Source organism: Zalophus californianus, chromosome 13, assembly GCF_009762305.2.
Source record: "Zalophus californianus isolate mZalCal1 chromosome 13, mZalCal1.pri.v2, whole genome shotgun sequence".
Classification (NCBI taxonomy): Eukaryota; Metazoa; Chordata; class Mammalia; order Carnivora; family Otariidae; genus Zalophus; species Zalophus californianus.
Genome location: NC_045607.1, coordinates 87,570,903 through 87,595,701, shown reverse-complemented (window position 1 = coordinate 87,595,701; position 24,799 = coordinate 87,570,903). Strand labels below are relative to the sequence as shown.

General features: G+C 38.0%; 1 protein-coding gene across 13 annotated transcripts in view; it reads left to right on the top strand.

Moving 5' to 3' along the window:
* The window catches only part of RFX3 (regulatory factor X3), a 274,696-nt gene that overhangs the window by 124,151 nt on the left and 125,746 nt on the right, over window positions 1–24,799 (top strand). For all 13 annotated transcript variants that reach the window (XM_027616062.1, XM_027616061.1, XM_035723664.1 and 10 more), the window contains one exon: window positions 1,762–1,886. In XM_027616062.1, the coding sequence (XP_027471863.1) occupies window positions 1,762–1,886 (125 nt within the window). The remainder of the gene's footprint in view (window positions 1–1,761; window positions 1,887–24,799) is intronic.

The following is a 24,799-nucleotide window of genomic DNA, read 5'->3' as shown; positions in this document are numbered from 1 at the left end:
CTGTCATTCTCAGACATTTTCAGGCGTGTCCATGGTCTTAAATATTAGCCCAAAGGGGTGTGTGTGCATGCGTGTGTGTGTGTGTGTGTGTGTGTGTGTGTGTGTGTGCGCGTGCGCGCTTGAAGATTAATACTACAGTTTAAAAAAGGAACCATCATTTGGGAGATTTCACATAAAAATCTGAACTTTCAGCTTCGTTTGGAAAATTGGGAGACCTGGCACCTACAGCTTAGCCTTCCCACAAATTCTCAACTTCTTGGAGCTGAACGTTAGTAGCTGACCCAAATAAATGGGGTGGTAGCTCCAGTCTCTATCACTTCCCCCTTTATTTTATAAGCTTCTAACCATCTTCAGTCTGCGTGCCCAGGGTCCCTCTTCTGTAAGTGGAGGATTATAACCCTACCAATCACACCGGGTTGTTACATGGGTTAATTTACTCATACGTTAACACGTAGAGCATTTGGAAGAGTCCTTAGCTCTTAGGACCAGACCTATTCCCATGACTGTTCCTGTCACTTTGAGTGAGTCTCCACCTTTCTGGGTTTTAGTTTTCTCGTTTATAAAATAAGAAAAGTGGATGAGGTGTCTTCAGAGGTCCATTTCCAAAATCGAATGAGATGATAGAAAAGGTTTGGGGGGAAAATTGGAAGAGGGCACACTGTGACACTGTGACAAAAATGATGAGGGACTTAATTTCCTACTTGAAAGAACTGGATACTCTTCCAGAATTTTCTTGGGGAAAATTAATATTCACCATTACTGTTCACAGATTTAAACCATAATGCAGTATTTTTCTTAGGCTACCAATTAAATATTGTGCCCCCAAGCCCCCAGAAAAGAAAATTAGAATTCTGGGCCCTGTTCAATAACAAAGAAATTAGTACTTATTCCACTGACCATATAAGTAGCAGAAGGGAATGTTGAGACCGGGAGGTCTGAGAAACCAGACCTGTTAGAGCACATGCTACGGAATTTACCCTGTGTGAGCAGGTCACACACATACGAACTAAAAAATGTGCCAGGTTGAACTCTGAATGGGAGAAGGTAAAATTTCGTGGCTTTGCTTACAAATCTCATTTCTATAAGAGTAGTCCTCCCCATCCTCAAAATACTAAACATTGTTGATCTTTGGCTATCTCTGTGTAAAATCAAGGTTGATTTTAGTACGTATCATACCAAAGGCAGAGCAAATCAGTGAGCCTGATCCTTTCGTTAAATTTTTGGATATACATTGCTTTTTATTTTTAGATCACAGCATAGTAAGTTTGAAAGTTGGAAAGGATGTTAGAAATAATTTATTCTAAATTATACACCTTTGGTGACATCTTAATGGCCAAAAAAGTGTCTAGAAAATAACATTTTATGACATATTTACATCTAGTTAGGGTTTGTGGACTGAAAATTGAGTACCTGGAAATAATTTTGGACTGTAGTTTATAATACAATTGAACCATTTTATAATGGATGAGACCTAAGGAAGGTAGATTTCAATGAAGTTCAGCTTTTATAGCCTCAAAGCGAGAGGTGCTAAATGGGGATTTTTCTTTTTTTGAATGCGACTTTGTCATTTTCTGCATTTATTTAAAAAGTGGCCAGAGTGACTCTTAACCATGCATGGAAGATCATGGCGGGGTGTTGGCGTAAGAAGTACACTTGAGAGTTGAAAGTTATTCTCTGTATAGGACTTTAAGAACAAATGTCATGCAGCTGGTCGCATGAGGCATGCGTTTACAACTTTATCTCTGTTTTGCTACATTTCAGAGACCATCATGCAGACATCAGAGACCGGGTCGGACACAGGTTCGACAGTGACTTTACAGACGTCTGTGGCCAGTCAAGCAGCAGTGCCTACCCAGGTGGTGCAGCAGGTACCTGTGCAACAACAGGTAAGGAGCTGCTGTCGCCCCCTCAGATGTGTTCTGGCCCGGTGGGCGCCGAGATAGATGGAGTTCAGCCCTTGCGTTAACTCAGCAAATGTTTCTCGAGCCCTTCCTGGATGTGGCAGATTCTGTCCAGGTTGGGCTGTAGGGATGCAAAGAAAAGTATCCAAACCATAATCCCTATTCTGGAAGAGCCTCTTCACTCCTGAAGAAAACATTTATTTCTGCCTTGACCATCTTCCTCCATAGGTTCTGTCCCTTCTCCTCTCCCCTCTCCTATTCTTTATCACAACTTCCTCTTTCTTTCCTATTGAAATATCAGCAATCAGAGTTTCATAAATTGTTTCACAAGAAGTAGTACATAATAAAGGAGAGGTTGCATATACCCTCCAGGCAAGGATTTTGCCTTTGTGATGATTTAGAAAATGCCTGAGTATTTTGGTGACTAGAAAAATACTGTTGAATGAAAATTAAATTATCTTAAAGGTCTGGAGATCTGACTCATTCCATTTAAAAAATTGAGAATGAATTCATCGTCACATGTTTACTACAGAGCTTATTCATACTCAGGACACTCAGCTTGTTTTGGAAAGATACTGACAAAATAATGCTCTTTGTGCCAATTAATAGTTCTACAGTGTGGATTGGGAACACCTTGGTCTATCATTTCTTCCGAAGAGTGGTGAGAAAATAAATGAGAAAGATCATATAGAGCATTATCTTAAGACTTGCAATTTGCCTGTAATTTCTTAGTATCAAGGAGAATCTTTAGCAAACGTTGCTCTTAACAGTTATAGGAAAGTAGCTAGGGAAGGGGATAGCTTTTGCTAAATGGTAGACAGAGGCACTTAAGGTTAATTTCTTTTCAGGAGATAGGAATGGGATGGGCAGGGAGAGTGCTGGGATCAAGAAGCTTTTTTGAAGTTTTCCTGTATGTTCCTTTTCGTAACATCATGTTTTATTTCTTGATTATCTTATCTTTTTATTTCTCCTCGAAGATATTAATTTTTTTAAAGTTGTTGAAATTTTTTTCTTTACTGTGTATAGTCTGTTTCCTTCAAGCTACTTTGTTCTTGGTTTTGGGGTTTGGTTTGTTTTTTGTTTTTTGTCTCCTTTTATTTTTGAAGCATTTCTTTGATATCTCATAATCTTGGGTGTTTATCCATATTTAAAAGCATGAGGATAAACACCATGTGAATGCATGGGTGGGTCATTGACTTCAATGTAGGGTCATCTGACTGGGCTTTTTAACTGGGTTCCCTCTGGTGTTTAGTATCATTGTTTTTTCTCTTGGGCTGTCATAATTTTAAAGAAGACTTCTGCAGCTTCCTGTTTAGAGGGAGAATACTTGACTGCCTGAGAGCTGAGTAGGGGAAAAAGATTGGGTATTTCTTGCCTCATTCACTTAATCCTTTTTTTCGTATGGTATCACCCGTGGTTGGTCTTCGTCTGTGCAGAGATTAAACCAAAGAATAAATCCCCAAACTTTCACCGAAGTTCCAGAAGGCACCCATCTCACTGCAAGAAGTGGGTGGAGAGACTCTGATTCCTGCTTAAATAAAATCACTTTTTGTATTAAGTAATAACCTCTTATAAAAAACAAAAATTGCTGCCAGAAGTGGAAAATCAGTATCACAAGCATAAATAGAAAATCATACATATGCACACTCACCTTGTTCTTTGTCCTCATAAAAAGTAATCTCATGTACACATAGACCCCACGTTGGAAAACACTGTGCTGTGCCATATGGCTCATTCCCAGCAGGCATATTTTTCAGCTCCTCGAGTTAGCTCTTTCCTCTAGGACATTCACAGCAGGTGATACTTTACATCCCCTTACACCAAGCAAAGAAGGTGAGAACTCCCATTTTCTTTTTGTCAACAAAGTGTTTTATTTCACATCATGGGTTAGTGTGATATTTGCCCGGAGTTGCCTGTAGTCCTTCCAGACTTATTTGGAAGGAGTTTTTGCTCCTCTGTCTTTTTTTTCTTTTCTTTTTTCTTTTCCTTTTTTTCCCTTTTTTTTTAAACTAGAAAAGTGTCACATTTGATGCTTCCTAGTGCATTCTTTTTTTTTTTTTTTGAGAGAGAGAAAGAGCATGCATACATGTGTGTGAGAGCGTGTGTGAGAGCGCAGGGGAGGGGCAGAGGGCGAGAGAGAAAGAGAGAGAATCTTAAGCAGGCTCCATGCTCAGCGTGGAGCCTGTCGACTTGGGGCTCAATCTCATGACCCTGAGATCATGACCTGAGCCGAAACCAAGAGTCAAACACTTAACTGACTGAGCCACCCAGTCTCCCCTCCCTAGTACATTCTCACAGTGTCCCTGTAGATAAATTTTCTACAACTGGTCAGATAATTGCTGAAGTAATTTCTTGTTGCTCTTCACTTGTCTATAATATTTGTATCGTTAATGTGCTGATGTCATCTTGAGTTTTCAAACTACATGTAGTGGGATACCTTTACAATCTTCTAGCCTTTGTCACTGACCCATGATGGATATTGAAATCATGGCATTGATGTCAAAGGTAATTACTTCTATTGATTCAACTTTTATTTGTGTCCTTGCTTTGACCACTCTGATGGGAAGAAAAGGTCTATAGCTAAAATGTTTGAATGTTGAGGCATGCAATATTATATTGATTAGAAAGTTGAAAAAAAAACAGAAAATTTTAAGATCTAATATATAGTTCTGTTTCTTCAAAGCATGAAGGTTCTGATCTCACTGAGTAATAAGTACCCAGTAAAATGTTGATTCTAAAATTATTTCTATGCTTTTTCATTTATTCTGTATGAGCTCAACTTTCTACCTTTCCTTAGACAATCTGGTTCAGGAATAGAGAATTCTGAGCAATGATTATAAGATCTTGTTATATAATACTTTATCAAATTTCCTGTCTTTTATAATTTTTCACCATTTCACAAAACACCGTAGAGTTTCAGCTTTCCAAATATAGATATGGTTGCCCAATTCAATAAAAATCTGTAAGAATATTCAAATTCAGTATGTTGATTAGATATTAAAATGTTAATATTACTCATTATCATCTTTATAAAAAGACTTTTTGGACTGATGGTCTCTATAGACTATGGCTAGAAATGAACTCCTCCCCCCACCCCCCACCTTCCCCCTGCCTTGAGTGATTTGTTAGAGTTTTTTGTAGATTATTCTTCAAGTTGGTCATTTTATGCCTAAATCTGAGAGGTCTTTGACCCTACTTGCCCTAAAACAGAATTAAAAATCCAGGAGAGGGAAGGAGGAAAATGTCTTCTACTGTTCTGTTCTCTCCCATAGCCAGCAAATTTAGATTCTTTTCAAAGCAGAACCTAGACTAAAGTCACAACTTTTACTCCTTGTTGTAATCTTGGGCTTCAGGTTCTGCTAACATTGAGGATAATTCCTTAACCACTTTAAACCAAGGCTCTAAGACTTTTTTCTCCCTTTCATGTTTCCCAGTTTTAACTGCCCCTCCGAGTACAGTTCATATTTTCCCTCCAGTCCCTGCCTGTCTTCCCCCTTCCTTAGAAAAAGGAACACATCTTTTCTGTCAAAGCAGGCAACTGTGTTATCCCTGTACCGCTTCTTGTAAACATAACATTCCAGGTAGAGTGGAGCCCTGGGGTTGAGGGGCTTCTATTTGAATTCAAAGAAAAAAATCTTTTGTCAAGTTAGCCGTCAACTTTGTTTGAGTTCTTTTATTATCAGAGACTGTGGTCTTTACCTTTTCCTGCACAGGGACTCACTTTCTTTTCTAGTGGGTCTTTAGTATGTAACTGGGACATTGAAACCTCTTTTTACATGATTAAAAATTCATTTCAAGATTATATTCAGATAAGAACCTTGGTTTTTCCGTAAATCATCTATCTGGGCAGTGACTGTTATATATTATAATTTGAGGTATGAAAGTGAATAGAATAGAATTCTAGCTGTATTATTTCTTTTTGGTTAGTATCAGTCTGTCTATTTAGCATTTTCATATAAGTTATGGTACATTCTGGCAAGTGAGCATATTATCCCTGTGGTCAAAGGGATAAATGATACTTTGTTTAGGAAACAGAGTCAATCAGAATTTCCAGTTAGGTTCTAGGCAAAGGGCAATCTTCAAGAAGATTACCCTTCAAGAAGGGTAAATTTTAAATGAATCCCAGTAGATCTCTTTTGTATGGGTATCTTTAAAATGATGCCTCAAATATTTGGAAACAGATTTTAGGAAAGGAATTTTAACATGGGTGCTCCTGAGATCCTCACATGAGACCACAGTTTCAATGAGGGGTCATTTTTATGCTCACTTCTGTTTGCCATATTCCTGTGATATCTGTAGTATATCATCACACAACCAGAAAGAAACTGTGATGATTAGCGGTATACCCAAGAGAAAGTTCTTATGATGGAAGCAGTGAATATTGATTAAGGGGGAAAAAGATCGCCTATAATATGTTAAATCCATAAGAGAATATTGTATTGGCTTGAAATTTGATCTGTAATATTTTAAATGGGTTCTTTCGCTAGTTTGGAGAGCTAAGTCTGAGGTAGTGTACTCCATCATTTCTGTCTTTAGCTTTCTTTTCTGTTCAGGGTCAAGAGATTTGCTTTTTGTGCATCTTAGCTTTGATGGACACGAATAGAATTCTTTTCATTTGCGACCATTATCTCATATAATCAACAGAAACAAAGACATTTTTCTGTGGTTCGCTCTTATTTGGGACTTGATTCCCATTGGCTTGGTTCCCCAAGGGGACAGTATTCTAATTAAGATTGTGGCAGACATCCTAAAAGATAGGGTTACACTTTAAAATGAATTCCTGTTGAATGTGTTTTTATAGAAAAACAAAAGAGAATGATTTTAGCTCTTGAGGAGCATATTTATTTTATTTTTTAGAGCCAGAATTGCTAATTTTTAGTATCTAATATGAAAAGGTGTTTCAAAGGAACATGCTGATTTACAATTGAAATACATTTTGCTGTGCCAATCCAATATGTAGGCCTTTTAGTTGAACATCTCTACTGAATATTTGTAAAAAAAATAAGAGCTCTACTATTTAAATGGTTGAGTAGTCATATGCACTGATTCTCTGTTAAGTGATTTTAAAAATACTTTCTTGTCTGGAGTTGGATCATTGTCATCAGTTTAGGACAAAGTAGTTGCAGAGGAATATGGGCATTGTGTTAAATGCTGGGGTCTCAGATGTGATTTGACATGGTCCCTGACTGTGGAATGCCAACTTTTGAGGGAGATAGATGTTATTATAGAATTGGATACCAAGTGCCTCAGGAGTAACAGTGGAGATTGTTCTTGGGAGTAAGGGTCAGTAATCACACCTTTGAGCAGTGTGCTGAAGGAAAAGTTGGAGGTCATAAGAAAAATAAACTGGAAGAGGCTATTTCTGGTAGGGAAAAGCATGGAGGAGCTCAAGGGAAATCAGGGAGTCTGTATCGGGCGGTGAGGGGCAAGAAGTGAGGGATGTGGAAGTGTTTCCCAAGAACCTCTTGTGGGAGGCTGAGTCAGATGAGCCATTTGTGGTGCCTTTCCATGTGTTCCCTCCCTCGTATTTTTGTTCTTTGCCCTCTTCAGTTGATATCTTTCATGGTCTGGCCCCTCACTGCCAGTTTTCTTGAGAGAGACATCTGTACTTGTCTCCTGTTTCCCTTTTGTCCAGCTGCTTCTTCACCCTGTGCAATTTGGGTGCTACCCATACAACTGTGGAAACTGTGCACTTTGGACAGAACCAAATCCAGCAGTATTCTCTAGATCTTTCTGGATTTTCCTTTGACACTTGATACTGTTAACTATCCTATATCTCTGTTGTTCCTTGACTTTTGGGCTGCTTCCCCTTTTATTTCTTGGAGGGCTACTTTGTCAAGGAAAGCAGGTTTTATAGAGGTGGAGAGACTGAGATTCATAGTTAGAAGGTATGGGTTCAAATCCTGGCTCTAGCTCTTTCTGGTTATATGCTCTTGGGCAAATTACTAACCTTGCCTGAGACTCAATTTCCCCATGTATAAAATAGGGATAATAATATCTGGCTTATGCTTAGCTACAGATATTAAATAATGTGTTCATTAATTTAAGGTACTACCTGATATTATATAATGAGCCTTCAATAAATTTATTATTATTTTTTACTGTTATTATTTTCCTTGTTCTTAGTAGTATTATATAACTCCTCTAATTTAGGGATTGTTTTTTACCCCCTTTTCTATAAGGCTTGGCCCTTGGCCTTTTCTTTTTTGCCCTCACTTTCAGGTAACTCTTCCTCTACAGCTTTAGTTTTTTAAAAAAACAGTTGCTTTCATTTTCTTCAGTAAGAATGGACCTCTGGTCCTTCTTTGTATTACTGTGGCTTATGAGTTAGGGAGGCTCAGGCTCTAGATCAGAATGGAGACCACATGGTCTTACCTACAGGGGCAGTATTGGCATTCTCCACCCTGGATGGGCACCCATTACAGTCGCCATAGTGATAGAGAAAATGCCAGAGGATTTCTCAGTAAATATCAGCAATACCTCCAGTGTTTTATTCAGTTCATGAAATATAACAATTTTGGATTAAGTGTGGTGTCGTGGTAGGATATAAGAGTTTAGAAAATGAAGGTGAGATTATTATATTACTATTTTAGCTAACCTGATTGGAATTTGGGTTTCCAGTTGGAAGAGGCTTAAATTATTCATTTATTGCAACTATCCCAAAAGACCTTCTGGAGTTGAATTGCAGAAAATTTTCTCCTTCAATAAATCACTTAGTTGTATAGACGAATTTTAGTGGATTACATAATTTTGTTCCTAGAGATACATAATGTTTCCTGTGAATATCTAATTTGCTTATCAAACCATCAGTTCCAACATCGGGATCTTTTTTTTTTTACTGGAAGAGTTGTTTGTTCTAAGCAATTTTTCACATGAGTAGAAAGTTGAAAACTTTAAGATAACTGGCACTTCTGTTAACATATAATTTGCACAAGGTGGAACATAATTTAAACAGAGCACTGGCCCTTTTCACCAAAGCAAATCAGAGGAATTCTTTATCTGTGCTAAAAATGCAATTTCAGTGTAATAGATCTCAACATAGCTGAGCCTATTTGCCATCAGTATCTGAAATAAAGAGAAACTTTGAGGCCCAAATAAAAATTATTTATAGTCTGAGCTGGTCAAGGAAGTCTTTCCAGAGGAAGTGACCTTTAAGCTAAGATTGAATAGAGGTAACCAGTGAGGGAATAAAAGGAAGTGTTTCCTGAGACTGGAGGAGAGAGGGGGACATAGACAAGTAGTGAGACATGAGATGGGGTCCTAGGTGGCTCCTGGTCTGGCTCTAAGTATAAGCTATTTAAGTTTTCAGTAATAACTCATTTTGATTTTTTTTTAAAGATTTATCTATTTGAGAGACAGAGTGAGCATGGATGTGAGAGCACAGGGGGGAGGGGAAGAGAGAGAGAGAAACTCTAAGCAGATTCCACGCTGAGCAGAGAGCCCGACACAGGGCTCAGTACCATGTCCTGGGATCGTGACCTGAGAGGAAACTAAGAATCAGACGCTTAACCCGACTGCGCCATGCAGGCGCCCCAGTAAGCACTCATTTTGAAGTTGACCACCATTCAGCTTTGTCAGAAATCCAGTGGAAACAACAAATCCAATAATTGTAACTGCCATTTACTGAGCACCTGCTGTGGGCCCTTCCCTGTGCTTGGAGCTCAGCCCGTCATTTCTAAAGCTTTTAACGACCCTGTCCACTTAGGTTCTCCTTGCCCCTGACAGCGGTTCCTGAGATGCCTTTGTGGAAGCTATAAGGATATAGGGAACAGAGTCTGCGAGTCATCTCCTCTCCTGGACACTTTTGCAGCAAGATGAATTGTCCATCAAAATTCTTCAAGCTCCCTACCTGTACCACACCAGCATGTCAGAAGCTTAATTTTCTGGAACACTTAACACCTATCTTTTCTATCCATGAAAAATGGTAATTTTGCTCTTCCTTTGATCCAGGGCTGATTGTAGAAATAGACACCCATGGAATGCCTCTTTATTTTCTTTAAAAGTTTGTGTTGACATCAGTCAAAGCCATTTCTGCAGAGAGACTCTGATGCTTCGTTTTCCTTGCACACAGCCCTGGCGGACTGATGGATTTCCCCTTTAAAGCAAACCAGAGCTACGCTCTTGGTGCTGGCTGTCCTGTTGCTCAGTGCTAAGTTGGAAACCCGATGTTTAAAACTAACATACCTTCCTTCAGTCATGAATTTTTTTTTTTTAGCCGGGAGTCACATCCAAGTCATCTGACTTTAGAGCCTGAGCTCCTAAGCTCTACCCTACAGAGATAAAGCGGTCAGATGAGTTATATCAAGATCAGCTGTTAAGTGGTATAAGCTCTCTGACATAACGGTACTGAACATGGCAGTCCTACGGCAAAGAACATAATATACTTTATGTCAAGAAGGATTGGGTTTAGCTTTATGAATCACTGTGCATTTTTCAGAAATCCCACAAGCAAAACTAGTGAGGCAAACAGGAGTATTTGGGATATAAAGGGCTCTTTGAGCAAAATAGCTAGCATATAAAAAAATTATAAACCTTGAACTTCTGAAGCCCTCTCTAAACTCAGTCATAAGTATGAGCATCAGTAACTATAGAACCTTGGGAATAAAAGAGGGAAAATGATACAATCAATGTAGTAAAATGTTATTATTCAGATAATCTGGGGAAGGGCTACCTGGGAATATTGTGTATAATTCTTGCAACTTTTCCAGAAGCCTGAAATCATATCAAAAGAAAAAGCGCTTAAAAATCAATACCAATCCAAGTTTACCAATTGAAGTTTGTGAAGTGATTATTGAGCTACTAGTCCTAATACTGTTTTCAATAGACATGGGTATTTATTTAGTATTTTACCTTTAAATAAGTAAAACCTGAAATTTTGCCCAATACTTATGCTAAGGTACAAGAGTTCTTCAAAAAAGTATCCCAAATTTAAAATACTTTTGTCTCACCTCAGCGAGTCAAAGTTTTAAATAAAAGAAAAGAAAAAAATGTAGAGGAAAATCAGTTTTGAGATTTTTGTCACACTCTCCACATTCTCCATCAAGTCTCCAGTTTTGATAATTACTACCAAGAAAGTACATACACACATACATACGTACACATATACGTATATAAGCAAGGAAGCCTGATCAACACATAAAGCAAAAGATCAGTTAAAATTGGTGATATTTTTAGGACTTATAAAAACACAAATGTGTATAATGAATTGATGATACAATGGAGGACTGCTTAAAAACCTGGTTGTTAGAAAATGCAAACTAAATTATGCTCAAGAAAATAAACACAAGCGTTAGAAATTAGGAATTAGGTCCTAAACTCAACAAAGATAATTAGCCTGTTTGCGGCTTTGATTTTTGTCTTAATTAGTACCGGTATATATCCAGTTGTATAAAGGCCCAGACAACCATTCCCATCCCAACTGGGAGGGAAACTAGATTCATCAAAAAAATCAATTGATTAGCAAGCTTTAAAAAATTAAAGTCGCCCAAATTCATATTACAATTAACATGTTAATTATTGGATGGGGAAGCAGATACAATACTGGTTTTTTATTAAATGAAAAGGTATAGTTTTTCATCTTTTAATGCTCCTAATTTTTGAAGATTGCTTTAAAAGATTATCTTTTATTTCTATAAGGTATAATTTTAATGGGTGACAAGAAGGTAGGCCTCAAAACTGGAAACAGTAATACGTAGGGCTTCTATTTCTGGTTTGCAAGTTGGTCAGGCTGTTTCTCATAAATCTACACAGCTATCCAAAGTCATAATTTTTTTTCTTTCTTCCTTTACTACTTGGGGTTTCGGGTTTATTAAGTCTTAATAGCTTGGGATCCTGTTCAATCTGTGCCTTCTTATTATTAGCAATTTTAGCTTTTTAAAAGTGGTAGGATTAAAGAAGAGAAGTGAAATAAGAAAAAATACATTAGAAAAGATAGCACTTGAAATATAAGAAGAAAGGTGATTCTCAAATAAAAGTGTTTCTTAACATAATTAGGTTTAAAAAGGCACTGTCGCATTTGTGAATCTCAGGGTAACTTTGAATCTCATCACTAGCAGAGTTAAAACTATATAGACAAGCGAACATGAGTTGTTTTTGTTTTATGAATGAAACTGTATCTGTAGGTTGAAATAATAGAGCAAAATTATTCTTGAAGTTTTTGGAAAGTGATACTAAGGAGTTAATTTGGCTTTTAATGAGCCTAAGCTTTAGTTCCCAGTGATAATCATTTTTCTGAATTTCTTATGAAACTGACCAAACCATTGATTACCGTCCCATTTATGACCCTTGATAACATAATTATTCTGTGCAAAGCCACTTTACCAATGATTTTTCCTTTTTGTTATTGTACTTATGTTCAAGGCTTTTGCCTTGACATTTGAGGCGCACTAAGGTGTTTGTTGCCTGTGGTTCATTGATCTCGTAGGTGGTTATGCATTTAAAACTCATGATTACTCTTAATTTTCCCCAGCAATTTCATAAATACATTGCACAGAAATTTTCTTTAGCAACTTATTTTAAATAGATATTTTAAAATAACAAAGCAAAAAAGCATCAGAGATGCTGAGGAACTCCATCTAGGGGGGAAAAATGGCCCAGAGAAGCTAGTGTAATAAACAATACCCATCATCTTTAAATAGTCGGTATAAAGATAGAAAATGCTGACAATGCTAAAAGATCTCAGTAGACAGTTTATTTCACATATGGAAAATGTTTTTGATGTTTGAGCTTAAATTATATTCATACCTATGTTTTGGTTGGTACTGCCTATGAAGCAGTAATAATGTCACCCTGAAGTATTAGAGTTGGGGGCTAAAGGCACAGTGACTTGAATTTAATCTCAGAAGATCTCATTCCAACTGAGTGAGTTGGAATGCCTGGTCTGCCATCAGTAAGCTATGTGGTATTGAACAAGTTACTTCAGCCTGCCTGCCTTTGACTTGCCATCACGGTATCCCAGAGCTCATTTGGCAAACAGTGACTGAGCCTCTGTTCTGTGGCAGGAACTGCACTTGCTCCTGGGACAGGAAGAACTTTAAGGTTAGGCCAGAGAGACTGACAGGTAAACAGAAGTGACACAGAGAGTATCAGTGGCTGCACCGTATCTGTGGCGCTTTGGGAACAGAGTAGAACACTGTGTAATTTGGAGGTGAGTCAGTTGATGGGAGGGGCAATTGTGGAAGACTTCCTGGATGAGTCCCACCCGCCTTAGGTTCTTTATCTCTGAGGTAGATAATGTACCCAAATTGTCAGTAAAATCAAAGGAGAAAAATCTTTGTAATGGTGCTTTGTAACGTGCAAAGCATTTTGTAAATATGAGGGCAAAATTATTGATTCATCGGATCAGACACTCTGCTAGGAACTGTAGATGGGAAAATGATTGCAAAGAGCAGAGTTGCTCAAGACGTGACATATGGATATTTCCTGAGGAACCTACTGTGTGTGTGTGTGTAAGTATGTATTTAGATAATCCTTATAATGAAACTGAATTTATTCCAGATCATCTGAATTACTACATTATAACTGAGATTGCTATTCATTTTCAGTGTGTTCTCATAGATGTTTATGATCTTCTTGGTGTTAGGTTGAGCACTATAATTGTCTTGGGCTAATGAGGTGGAATAGACCCAGCCCTAATATGAAAGTAATCAAGGCTAAATGATACCACAGATAGAGTGAGTACAAAAGAAGTTTCATCATACTAGTTGGCCCCACAAGTATCATTATTTATACCTTGGCTTATGTTTGTACAGGTTTAATAGTATTTTATTGAACACTAGAGGTCAGCAGTCATGGTCTCAGGGAAGCATGGCTGATCCCCAAATTGGACTGAGTCTTTCTGATATACGTTCCTCTAGCCATATGTACCTTTCCCTCGCAGTCTGTTTCATCGTTGTGATTTTTTAAAAAGATTTTTTTTTAATTTTAGAGAGAGATAGAGAGAGTGCACATGAGCAGGGGGAGGGCAGAGGATCAGGGGGAGAACGAGAGAGAGGTAGACTCCCTGCTAAGCGCAGAGCCTTGACCTCATGACCTCACAACCCCGAGGTCATGACCTGAGCCAAAACCAAGAGTTGACACTTAAGCGACTGAGCCAACCAGCCAACCACGGTTCATCTTCTTTTGCTCCCACCATAGTCCAACCTAATAAACGCGATCTGTCTGGCACATGATAGGTGCTCAGTAAGTGGTTTATTGAATTGATGAGTGAAGTAGGTAATACTAGAGTGTCTAAATTAATAGTTGGTTGAAAATATTTAACTATATGTTTAGTGTTAAATATGCACATGCACACATGCCACTTTTAAAGCTGTAATTTCTGAATAGTGTAAATTGTCACTATCAGATGTCTCCACAGTAGAACATCTACGTCCTATGTTTGTGCAAGAAGATTGGAAGAAGAAGAAGAAAAGTTAGAATTTCTATTAAATTTTTTTGCCTAAAAATAAGAAATATAGCTAAAATGTAACAAATTACATATATCACATGTGTAACTGAGACATCCTGAGGGAAGAGGGGTTGGTAACAACCCCACCTTACTTGTTTGTTGCATTTTTTTTTATGTTTCCAGCAAGATGGATTAATAGGTTTTATAGACTAGTTTTGATTAAGCTAACTTCATAATATGGGTAAGCAGCTTAAAAACATTCCCACATATTGAAGACAGCACACAGATTGCAGAGACAAAGAAGTCAGCAGAATGAATGCTTCCCCAATTCTCTGACAATCACATAGCAAAAATCTGTTTAGATATTCCCTGCCTAAGTGATAACAAGTTGGGTCCATGTGTTCTAAGGACCAAGAAGATTTTCGACATACAGATTTATGTCCACTATCTTCAGTCATGAACCTCTCACCTAAGTATATATTATGCCATTAGATTAGCTAATGAAGTTGTCTTAATTAACAGGATATTTAAATGTTTGATCTTTAGCTTTTAATTTTATAATTCCTATTTTTCTATATGTTTTATAAAACATATCCTATTAATACAATAGAACACGTATGTGATTTATAAATTGTTTTTTTAAGTCAGAGCGGAAAATGATTAGAAAAAGAAGTTTGAAACTACCAAACTAAAATATTGCTACCATACTATAACTTTCCGGGAAGAAGATGTCATTTACATACAATAAGATTCACCATTTAAGTGTAGGGTTTGATGGATTTTGACAAATATGTGCCCTTGTATAAACATCATCACAACCAAAATATAGAACATTTTCATCACCCCATATAGCTCCCTTGTGCCTCATTCGGCTCCGTTCTTCCCCTCCCCCATTCCTAGTTCCATATAATACTGATCTTCTGTCATTTAGATCCTTTTGTCTTTTGTAGAATTTCAAATACGCGAAATCACAAAACATGCACTCCCTTGTGTCTGGCTTCTTTCATTTACCATAGTGTTGGGGAGGTTCCTCCATGCTTTTGTGTCTGTTAGTGGTTTATTCCTTTTTATTGATGAATAACATTGCATTATAGTAAGGTATCACAGTTTGTTTATCCATTCACCTGTTATTGAACATTTGGTTTGTTTCCAGTTTTGAACACTCATATATTAAATCTTTGTGTGGATATATGTTTTTATTTCTCTTGGATAAAGCCTGAGGAGTAGAGTGGTTGGGTCACACATGATAAGTGTTTGTTTAACTTCGTGAGAAGTTGCCATACTGTTTTCCAAAGTGGTTATACCATTTTATATTCCCACCCACAGTGTACAAGCATTCTAGTTGCTGGACATCCTTATCAAACTTGGAGCTATTACTGTCTTTAATAATAGCCGTGCTGGTGAGTTATGTAGTGGTTATCTTACTGTGGTCTTAATTTGCCTTTCTCTGATGACTAATGATGTTGAGCATCTTCTTATGTGCTTCTTGGCCAGTTATATGTATTTTAATATTTTTGCTTACTGATAGTTTACTATTCTTCCATTTCTACTTTTATTTAAACCAGCAAATATCTAATTTGTGTCTAATTAAATAGATTTCTAAAATAAACTTAGGAGAGTTCAAATAATTTTTAAAAATTTTAAGTTAAAACCAAGAAGAATAAGAAAAGAAAATTTAATGATACATTAACTTAGGTTAGGTTCTATGTTTTCAGTAAGAAACAAAATTATACAAAAAAATGACATGAAATGATTTATTTAATTTTAGAAAACCTCTCATCATCTTGCGTGGAGAAATTTGAGAATTTATGAGTAGATGGTATGCTAATTCAAATCGTTTTAAGAAACATGAAGTGATTGCAGTGTGTCATGGACAGGTAGGCAAGATGGATAAGCTACAGCATGGTGAGGTCCTACTCACTGGGGTGTAGAATCAAGGTATTGTTGTAGACATGTAGAACTCATCCCGACACAGGCTTGACCATGAGAGGGTTATGGTGTTACACTGTCCTTCATTCTGGCTGGGAATCAATAGCCTTCAAAGTGGAGGTGACAGCTCTGCTGAGAGATTAATAGTCATCTTAAATCTGCAAACTTTGGCCTTGTGATTTCCAACATTTAGGTAATATTTTAGTGAATCTCTGTAAAGAGCATGAGTTAAGTATTAGTCACTGAGGCTCATTCCTTGCATCATAGAGATTAATGGTTATAATACACCTCCTGCAAATATTGTGCATAATATTTAATGGGATAAATAACTTTTTGTTCTAATTTTGCTCATGAATCTTGTATCGTGACCATGATAAATTACATAATTTTTATTAATACTAATTCAAAAACTGTGGACCTGAAAGAGATCTTAAACATTATCTAGTCCTGTGGGGTTTTTTAACCTGGATTTTTAAAAATTGTAATTTGTGGAAAAATAAGCATAACATAAAATCTACCATCTTAGGCATATTTAAGTGTACAGTTCAATATTGCTAAGTTATTCACATTGCTGTGCATCAAGTCTCAAGAGCTCCTCTTGCAAAACTGAAACTCAGAACACATTCAACTCCCCATTTCCCCTGGTAACCTGTGTTCTACTTTCTGTCCCTATGTATGTGACTACTCTGTGGACCCACATAAAGGGAATCCTATAGTAGTTGTTTTTTTGCCATTGATTTAGTTCACTTAGCATCAAGTCTTCAAGGTGATCCATGTTGTAGCCTATGTCAGAATTTCCTTTCCTTTTAGAGTCAAAAAATATTCCACTGCATGTTTATACGACATTTGGTTTATCTGTTCATCTGTTGAAAGACGCTGGCTTGCTTCTACCTTTTGATTCTTGTGAATAGGCTGCTATGAACATGGGTGTACAAGCATTTATTTGAGACCCTGCTTTCAGTTCTTTTGGGTATATACCCAGAAGTGGAATTATTGGGGGTGCCTGGCTCGCTCAGTTGGAGGAGCATGCGACTCTTGATCTCGGGTTCATGAGTTCGAGCCCCACATGGGATGTAGAGATCACTAAAATAAAATTTAAGTGTATTCTATTTTTATATGGTATATTCTATTTTGACGGTATCATATGGTATATTCTATTTTTAATTTTTGGGGGAATGACCGTCTGTTTTCCTTGGTGGCTGCACCATTTCACATCCCTACCAATAGTACACAAGGGTGTTCAAATTTCTCTACATCCTTATCAACATATATTTTCTCCTTTTTTTGAGACTAGCCATCCTAATAAGTACAAGGTGGTACCGGTATTTTTTGAAGTCAGTTTTTATTTTTTTAAAAATATTTTTAGTTATTTATTTGACAGAGAAAGACACAGCGAGAGAGGGAACACAAGCAGGGGGAGTGGGAGAGGGAGAAGCAGACTCCCCGCTGAGCAGGGAGCCCGATGCGGGGCTCGATCCCAGGACCCCGGGATCATGACCTGAGCCGAAGGCAGACGCTTAACGACTGAGCCACCCAGGCGCCCCTGAAGTCAGTTTTTAAATCGTTTTTTTTTTTCTTTTCTAGTCTTTCTCCTACCCCTTCCCTTCCTTCTTTCCTCTCTACCTATTTCCCTCTCTCCCTACCATATCTGTCTGTCTGTCTCCTCCTCTTCCTTCTAGCAAACAGGTCCATATGTCAAACTGATCTTCCTAGAACTCCTTTGGAGCAAGGGGACTGGTAACCCTGCAGCTTCACCTTTGCTCATCCCTTCTATTCCTGCAGCAGTGAGGAGAACAGAAGAGAAAAACATGAATCTTTTTGAGTTTCCTATTTTAAGGTTGAGGAAGCCGAGGTCCAGAAAAATGAAGTGACTCGGCCACAACCACCCAGAAAATTAAGACTAGAATTCCTAGCTCTTTATTTAATAGTTTCTGAGATCATCTAGGGGCCACAGAAACCTTGAGAGACCTCTACTAAGTTTCTCTGAGTAAGGTTGTGATTGAGCTTTCTCAGAGTTCTTTATTCTGTAGCTTAATATTTTCTCAAGTGTGGAATGCATATCCCATTGGAATGTGAGGTGATTTTAAGTGGTCTAAGATGATAAGATGGACTTCAGGTAGTTCTGTGAAAGAGGTGTAAGAAAACGTTGAATCACAGAGCTAGGAAGTTGTCCCCCCTTCCATTTCCTGCCACTCACTCGACATAATCAACAAGGCGCAGCGTATCTTTTATCTCTACCAACATTTGCTCACCTTCCCCCACTCCCGCATTCACACTTAAAAAACAACAAAAGACAGGCACCTAGGTGGCTCAAGTCGGCTAGGTGTCTGCCTTGGGCTCAGGTCATGATCCCAGGGTCCTGGGATTGAGTCCCACATTGGGCTCCCTGCTCAGTGGGGCGTCTGCTTCTCTGCCCCTCCCCTGGCTTGTGTTCTCTCTCTCAATCTCTCAAATAAATAAAATCGTAACAACAACAACAACAACAACAACACAGTAGGATTCCAGCTCAGCTATAACAGGCAACAATAGCTGGCTAGAATTAAATAACTCTTTGGACATTATTCATTTTGGGTGTGCTATAATAATGAAAGCTGGAATGTAGAAGGTTTCCATTTCTTGTGGTGCTATAAAAGTTTTTCAAGAAATTTAAAAATTGAGGAACCACTTAAACTATTAAGTATCTAAAAGACGGTGGTACATTGAAATGGCATATATGTTGCCTTAGGTTGGGTGGTAAAGAAGCAAACTCCGATACAAAAATTTCAGTGCAAGTAGCTTATTTGGAAGATGATTCCCACAAATGTCAGTAGGATATTGGGAAAGTGAAACAAGGGAAGGATTGATCCAATACAGATTTTATGATCATACACGTTATAGCTGTGGACCAAGTCGGGGATGGATCACACGGGGACAATCTGGGAGCCACCGTTGGGCCGCATCTCAGAGTTACCCCACCTGAGGAAAGAGGCAGCCTAGAGTTTTTATACAGACTCCTGTTGGTTGTTGGCAGAGGCTACTCACAGCAGGGGTCAGTTTCCTGACATTTGATTGCAGCTGGGCAAAGAGGGTGCCGAGGGTCTGAGAAGTCTCTCAGGCAAACAGGTGCTCGAGTGTGCATCTAGACCACTGTGCGTCCAAGCGGTAAGGCTGAGCACCCAGGCACATGGGGTCCACAACACTTACTACGTACGCTACGCATATATTGGAGAAAGGACTAGCTTTGGTCATCTCTGTTGTGTTAAACATTTTCAGAGTTTCAGATTTTATAGCCGTATTTGTTATTAGACCCCAAAGTCTTGAAACGGCAAGGGAAAGTTTTCTTGGTACCTAATCATAGCCGTTCTAGTTGCTACTTGGGTTTATCTTAGATCCTTTTCTTACTGGGCAGAGATCATGGAAGGTCTGTTTGCATAGTACTGCTTCATCCAGTTGAATAAAAGATGGTATTAATTCCCACCCCAGCCTTCTGTTCCCTACAAATCCAAATTATTTTAGGCTTTCTTTGTTAAGTCATTTTCCAATCACTTAGTAATTTATATTATTCGTTCCTGGACTTTCTCCAACTTCTCTTCATCTTGCTTAAGTTGATGAGCCTATTTTCCATAACTGCTTTTTCAAGATAATACATTTATTGAAGTCTTATATAATTTAAATTTCTGGCCACATGTAAAACCTCATAGTTTATTAATAATTTATCATCTTTTGAGTGGTAATTTAAATGATTTTAGTTATACAAATTACTGAAATTATCCCCAAAGTCATAGCATATCTATATCAATTATTTGATAGTTATTATAATGTATTTTAGAGCTGTGTTAGTGGAAACACTGATTTAATCCTAAGTACTCTGCTCTAATATAAGTAAGGTTAAAATTAAACAATTGGAATTAACTGATGCTAAAGAAATTGAGTTGGTTACGTTATTTGTATCTAAATTTATTTGCTTTATCTTATTAGCTCCATTGGCAAAGAAAAAAAAAAGTACCGTATTCCTGGTATTATCAGCAGAAGCATCTGAAAAAACAAAAACCACTGTCGCCTCTGAGCAGACACCTCTGATGTTTAGAGAACTCCTCCCTGGTAGCAACTAAAAATATCCCATTTCAGTGATGTGTATACCATAACAAACAACTTGAATGACTTTGCCTGTAATCAGTTTTTTCCATAAGCCGAGTAAAATAATTCAGTAACTATTTTGCTTTGCTAAAAATAGAATTCATTTTATGTTAAAATATAATAATTTGAAGAAGCTTTGTTTAATTATATTCTTGGTCATTATTCCCACAGATGTTTTACATTACTATTGTAGCTGCATATCATTATGAGAAACTTAACAAATTGCTGTTTGACTTTTCTGGGGAAAACACTCACCTGTCCCCCTGAATACACACACACACGCACGCACGCACGCACGCACACACACACACAGCAGAATTACTTATCTGGACATTGTAAAAGAAAGCATCTATTCTCAGTTCGCAGTTAATTGCGTTCCCTTAGTGTATTTCATATAAAATAGAGAAACATGGAAGTATCTTATATACATACATTTTTTTTTTTTTTTTGCCTTTTAGTTTTTAGTGAGCTACAATGTATTTACAGGGAGATACACAGACCTTAAGTGACAGTTCAGTGTGCTGTGAGGGTGATTATCGAACCTGCCCTTTGATCAAGATATAGGACATTTTTATCACCGCAGAAAGCTTCCTTTCCCTGCCCCCACCCCTATCCAGGAAGCAAGCACTGTTCTAATTCACAGATTGCACATTCATAAGTTTGGTTTCCTTTCTTAGAAATCATGTACCTCATAGAAGAATGTAAAGTGAACGAGCTGACAGTTTATTGAAGACTGTTTTAAACTACTGATTAGGTAAAGACTGAATATTGATCCTATGATTCTAAAACACAATCATTAAAAATATGTGGTGAGTAATTTTTTAATACTCTTTTTGACTTTGTAAGTATTTTGTAATTTGGATTAATGTTGAATTGACCGCTACATACAGCGTCCACACACTCGTTGGATAACTTTCTGGAGATCACTTAATGTGCTTTTCACAATTTCAAGTGCCCTAACTGGCTATTAAACAAAAAACCAAAAAACCAAAACAACAACAACAACAACAAAAACTTGTCTGTAATCCTAACTAGTCATGGATTCCGCCCCAGATTAGTCATCAACCATTTTTGTGATCCATATCTTTAGTCATTTGTTCTTGGTGTCAAACTTCTTTGCTTCTAGTGTAACAGTGTTATCTGATTTAATGTGCTGTCAGTGCTTTCAAGGACCCGTCTTTTTACTTCTTTAGAAGTAGCCCTTTCATGGAATTTATTTTTTCTACCAATCCAATGAGTTTTATTCTTTAAAAGTAGCACATATGTGGAGCAATGTATTATTTTATTATTATTTTTAAAGATTTTACTTATTTATTTGACAGAGAGAGAGAGACAGCGAGAGAGGGAACACAAGCAGGGGGAGTGGGAGAGGGAGAAGCAGGCTTCCCGCTGAGCAGGGAGCCCGATGCAGGGCTCGATCCCGGGACCCTGAGATCATGACCTGAGCTGAAGACAGACTCTTAAAGGCTGAGCCACTCAGGCGCCCCTATTATTATTTTTAAAGATTTTCTTTATTTATTTAAATGAGAGAGAGCGCATGGGGGTGCGTAGGGGCAGATGGAGAGGGAGAAGCAGACTCCCCTCTGAGCAGGGAGCTGGATGCGGGGCTCGATCCCGGAACCCTGAGATCATGACTTGAGCCGAAGGCAGATGCTTAACCTGCTGAACCACCCAGGTGCCCCTTTGTGGAGTGATTTAATATGAAAGTTGTGAAGTAGGGAAAAATAAAACTGCTTTAGTTAAGAATAGTATGAGAACTGAAAGTTTCATGCTCCCTTCTCTACCACCTTCTTTTCCTTATGTTTCCTGCCCCATCCCCCCCCCCCCCCCCCCCCCCCCCCCCCCCCCCCCGCCATTTGCCTGTGTAATTTTTTTGTTCTTGTTTTTCCTTGGTAGCTCAGAGTTATTTGCTGAATTGCGGTTTGTGCCTGCCTCCTTGTGCCTATCACCTTGTGATAGGTGATAAAGAAGGCAACAGACATTCTTCCTGCCTTCATGGGGGTTTCCTTAAGAAACAAAATTGCCCCTCTCTCCTCTGGATCAGAACCAGCATTGTTTTTGCAGGGAAGTTAGTTATATAAGATGCAAATGGATGACAAGCACGAGATTTAAATTATAAACTACAGTGCTGAGGAGTGGGAAAAGGAAGAACTCAAAGGAATCATTCTCCATTGAGGGGTTCCGGGCAGTTTATTTGACAAGTGGGAAATAGAATTCACGTGGCTGGCTTTCCCAGTGATGATCAGATCAGTTGCAAACCTGTTCCCCAAGGTTCAGGGACGCCTTGGTAGTTAGATCAATAATGCCTTTTGTTTACTGAGTTGAAAATCATCAAAATAAATCAGTTAAGTAAACAATATTCCTGTCCATCCTCCTGATAAGACCATCTGTCAAAGCTTCGAGAAAGATACTGGTTCCTAAGTCTATCACTACAATTCTCTCGCTTCTCTTTCACAGAAATTAGAATTTTGAGAAGAGCAATATTGTACAAGTCAATAATTTTAAAAACCAATTTTGACTAAGAGAATCAACTTCTAAAATTTATTTCAGCCAATGAATAGGAAAATGTTTTCTTTCAAATTCACTTTTATGACATTGTCTTAGCAGTTCTAACAAGTAGCTAATCATTATTCCGTGTTAGAGTATTTTCTTATTTTTTTAAAGATTTTGTTTATTTATTTCAGAGAGAGAGAGCACGAGTGGGGAGAGGGAGAAACAGGCTCCCTGCTGAGTAGGGAGCCTGATGCGGGGCTCCGTCCCAGGACCCTGGGTTCATGACCTGAGCCGAAGGCAGACGCTTAACCGACTGAGCCACCCAGGCACCCCAGAGTATTTTCTTATTTTTAAATATTTCTCCTCTTTCTATGTTTACTTTTCTCTATTTTTTTTTAAATTCTAAAAATTAGGGTGTTGCTATCAGTTCTCTGGAAATTGAAATCATCATCCTTCATATTCACTGCTTAACTTTTTCCTTGCTTTACCTTATTCATTCTTTTGTCTTAAACATTTTACACAAATGCTACATGCAACACATTTCACTAAAAAGGAATTAAATAGTATAGAAGCAGGCAGACAAAAATAGGGAATCTTATTTTGTATTCAGTCTAGCCATTGAGGACCATCGTAAATTTTCTTTTAAGATATCTTTTTTAAATTATATAATTCAGCTTTATATCAGTTCAGATTTTTCTAAGCTCATTTCAGTATTTCTTAGAGTATGAAGAATTTTAGAAATTTAATATATAATGTGAGAACTTGCATTTTTGGGGCTCCTGGGTGGCTCAGACAGAAAACTTGCATTTTCTTTTTTTTTTTTTTTTTAAAGATTTTATTTATTTGACAGAGAGAGAGAGAGCACAAGCAGGGGGAGGGGCAGAGGAAGAAGCAGACTCCCCACTGAGCAGAGAGTCTGACGTGGGGCTCGATCCCAGGACCCTGGGATCATGACCTGATGAGCTGAAGGCAGACACCTAACCAACTGAGCCACCAAGGCACCCCAAAAACTTGCATTTTCACTTAAAGACAAAAGGTGTAAACGCTGGAACAATTCATACTAGTGGAATCGAGACTGTTATCAATCACCGTTTTACCAAAATGTTGCATTCTCCTTTAAATATTATAGTCAGTGCATATATATAGATAAACACTGAAAGAACCCTGTTTATCGTATATATCCTGACCTCTTGTGAAATAGATTTTGGGTTCTAGGGTTCAATGATAGTTATTATTGTCCTAAAGTTTTATTATATTTTTTTTCTTTTTTTGGTCCTTTGATAGTTCTGTTTCTGATTTACGCTGTATCTTAAATATTTGAACTTTTTGAGGAAGAATTAGCCTTTCATTTCCCCAAGCCTTAAAATTAGCAGGATATTCAAGATTTAGGTTAGTATATATGTTGCTCCTAATTAGGGAGTATCGTGAGACTATCAGCGAAGAAGGGGGAGGTGATTCTGAGTGTATCTCGTTTCTGCCTGGGAATCCTGAAAACCCATGCAGATGGAAGATGGTGGTAACAATTTCCTTGAAGTCTATCCTGGATTAGTTTTCTGTTGCTGTGTAACAAATTACAAGTTTCATGGCTTAAAGCAATTCCCATTTATTATGTCATAATTTTCTGTAGTCAGAAGTCTGAATGGACTCCACTGGGTTCTCTGTTCTAGGTCTTACTGAACTGAAACTAAGGGATGTGTCACCTTGGGCTTTTTTACCTAGAGGTCCTGGGGAAGAATTCACTTCCATGCTCATAGAGGTTGCTGGCTGAATTCATTTCCTTCCTTTCATTTGTAGGACTGAAGTCTCTGTTTTCTTGCTGGCTCTCAGCTGGGGTCTGCTCTCTGCTCCCAGAGATTGCCCACATGACTCCTCTACCTCCATCTGCCCAGCAATAATCACATGGCAAGGCCTTCTCGGCCTTGACTTTCTCACTCCCTCTCCTGCCATCAGCCAGAGAAGCCCTCCACTTATTTTA